Source organism: Arachis ipaensis, chromosome B02, assembly GCF_000816755.2.
Source record: "Arachis ipaensis cultivar K30076 chromosome B02, Araip1.1, whole genome shotgun sequence".
In the NCBI taxonomy this organism is placed as follows: Eukaryota; Viridiplantae; Streptophyta; class Magnoliopsida; order Fabales; family Fabaceae; genus Arachis; species Arachis ipaensis.
In genome coordinates, this window is record NC_029786.2 from 89,367,854 (window position 1) to 89,370,520 (window position 2,667).

Below are 2,667 nucleotides of genomic sequence, written 5' to 3' on the forward strand. Positions count from 1 at the left end.
TAGCCCTCAGGATTTTTTATTTATTTATTATATTTTTCTTGAATAACAGTTTTATGGTATAACTTATTTAAATGTTGTTTTCAATAGACTTAAACTTTTTAACTTATATTGCTCTTTTTGAAAAAAATTATCTAAGAACGTGGAGTAAATTAAATTTTATTTTAGAAAGTAGAAACAAAAGAGTGCAAAGAAGCAGAAGAAGAAAATAGCGTTAATAACACATGTTTTGAGTTGACAATTGACATGTTATTTTCCTAGTGCTAGGTAAAACTTGAAAGTTTCAACCTTCAACTTAACTTGATTATTCTACAGGATTAGACGGCAACGACTAATAAACTCTAAACAAGTTATGATCAACTAGCTGTAAAATAACTTGAACAATTCATGCATTTTTTTTTTTAAGTTATTAGGTCTTTATATATATATAGGTTGCTGTGGCACAGATTTTAATTAAGATTGTTCTTGCTATTAAAGAATCTTTTGTCTAAGATATATCTCATCGCAGAAGGAGAGATGTCGTGTGTTTTCATGAGTTATACGCTAGATTCCAAAGAACACTAGATGAGGTAAATATTTGTAAAAAGTATTCTGATTCTTAAATCAATAATAATTTAAAGAAGAGAGTGAAAATGACTTAAGGTAGCATTCGTTTTGAGGTATTGAGACGAAGACGAAAAAATTAAAACTCAATATCATGTTTGTTGGTCCAGAGATTAGTACTAAAATTTCAGTCTTTATCTCTAAAGTTTCAGTATTTCAGTACTTCCAAAAATTAGAAACAGTATTTCAGTCTCTATCTCTCACTTTAGATCAAATACAATACTAAAATTTATTTTAGTTTCTGTCTTTCAGTCTCAGTCTTTTAGCTTCTATCTCTCTTCCAAACACTACTTAAGTAAATATTAGATTCTTAGATTTCCTTTACTTTGGCCTAATATTATCTTATAGATTGAATAAAAACTAAATATTTTGAATATGTTAGTTTAGTAAATCATAAACTACGATTACAATGAAAACCACAACGTAATTACCGTAATATTCTCCACGTTGTCTAGTAAAAGTTGAACATTTCAATAATTTCTTGCAAGGGTTGTTATTTACTTGATTACTATGTAGAAAATTCATTTGGATTTCTCTTACACATACATGCAAGCAATAAGCATATAACTTGTCAAAATTTAAAAATTACGATATATATATATAAAATAATGTTAGAAAAATAAATTACAAGAGTACCCATGTACAAAAAGAAATTAAACTTTGTGTATATGTTCCAATGTATAATTGAATGAACTACTACATACAAAATAAAGTAAAGACGCACAAGCAATTATTTTCATTTAAAATTGATAATTAAAAATCATTAGATGATTGGATATATTTGACTAAATTATCATCTACGATTTTCTACCATCAATTTTACATACAAACAAGTTGCATGTGAATTTCCAGCACAGAAGAAATAACAAAATTGAAAGAACAAGTCTAAGACTGTAGCCATTTATTACAGTGTATGTATAAATGAAACAAATCAAATTGGGAACCTACTATCAAAACAGAGTGGATAACTAATATTAATAACACAGATCTTTATTTTTGAATTATTGTATAATACAAATATAATTTGTTGAAGCTTTATTATTTGTTGTCGTGTGAAGTAGTGCTTAATTAGCACTTTGGTAGATCAGCCGGCGGTGGAGGCAATCTTGTTGAAGGAGTGGGTCCATTTTCAACCTCAAAACTCATGGCTAAACCCCATGGCAAATGATTTTCCAAATGGCAATGTACAAGCCAAATACCTGATTTGCAATTAATAAAAAAAATCAAAATCCAATAATAATATTAACCTACACAAGGTTTTAAATTGTGGTGTAAAACAAATGGTTAGAGATATAATTATTTAGGTTTCTTGTCTTATATATTAATTTAAGTTTTTGAGAGAAGTAATATGATGATATGATTGAATGAATCATTACCCGGATTATCGGCTCGGAATCTGATGACAGCCCATCCTCCCACAGGCACAGCAATTGTGTTACGCACTTGAGGATTAACAAAATTAAACTTACTTTCATCTACAGAAGCATTATAATTCCCAAAGCCTTGAGCCAAAACATAGAAATTAAAGCCATGAACGTGAATAGGGTGGTTCTCCGCACCAAGAATAGCCGTATTTTGAAGCACAATTTGCACCGTTGAATTGAACTTCACTGGCTTGGCCTTTGTTGATTTAGGTGCAAAGGCTAAGGTGGTGTTACCAAAAGCTAGAGAAGGATCAGTGTAGTCAAACACAAGTGGAGGTTGACTTGGGAAATCTCTAGTGTAGACTCCACTAACATTGTTGTGGTACAATGCCTCTAACATAGAGGACCCTCTACCCTTTGGTAACACAAAAGACTCATTGTTCATGCTTGCGGATAATAACACATTTATTCCTCCAAGATTAATGCAACCACTTGGTCCTGGAAGGTTGCATGGTGTTAGTGCAATCCCAAATGCGATGAACATGTTTTCGTCCACGCTTCGTGGAACGGGGATCCAATGAGGGCCACCGGCTAAACCTGTCGACGGTGAAAGATTCAGAAAATTTTAGTAATAAAAAATAGTTAAAATATGTATGACTATAAATTAATAAATATTTTAGTAGAAGATTCTTTTACGTTAAAT

The 2,667-nt window shown here is 30.7% G+C and overlaps 1 protein-coding gene across 1 annotated transcript in view; it reads right to left on the bottom strand.

Annotated features, from left to right (window-relative positions):
* LOC107625654 (laccase-7) overlaps positions 1,331–2,667 on the bottom strand; it is a 5,806-nt gene continuing 4,469 nt past the window's right edge. The window contains exons 6-7 of the mRNA XM_016328351.2: positions 1,977–2,561; positions 1,331–1,799 (exon numbers count right to left, since the gene is read on the bottom strand). Coding sequence (XP_016183837.1) covers positions 1,669–1,799; positions 1,977–2,561 — 716 coding nt within the window. The 3' untranslated portion in view covers positions 1,331–1,668. The remainder of the gene's footprint in view (positions 1,800–1,976; positions 2,562–2,667) is intronic.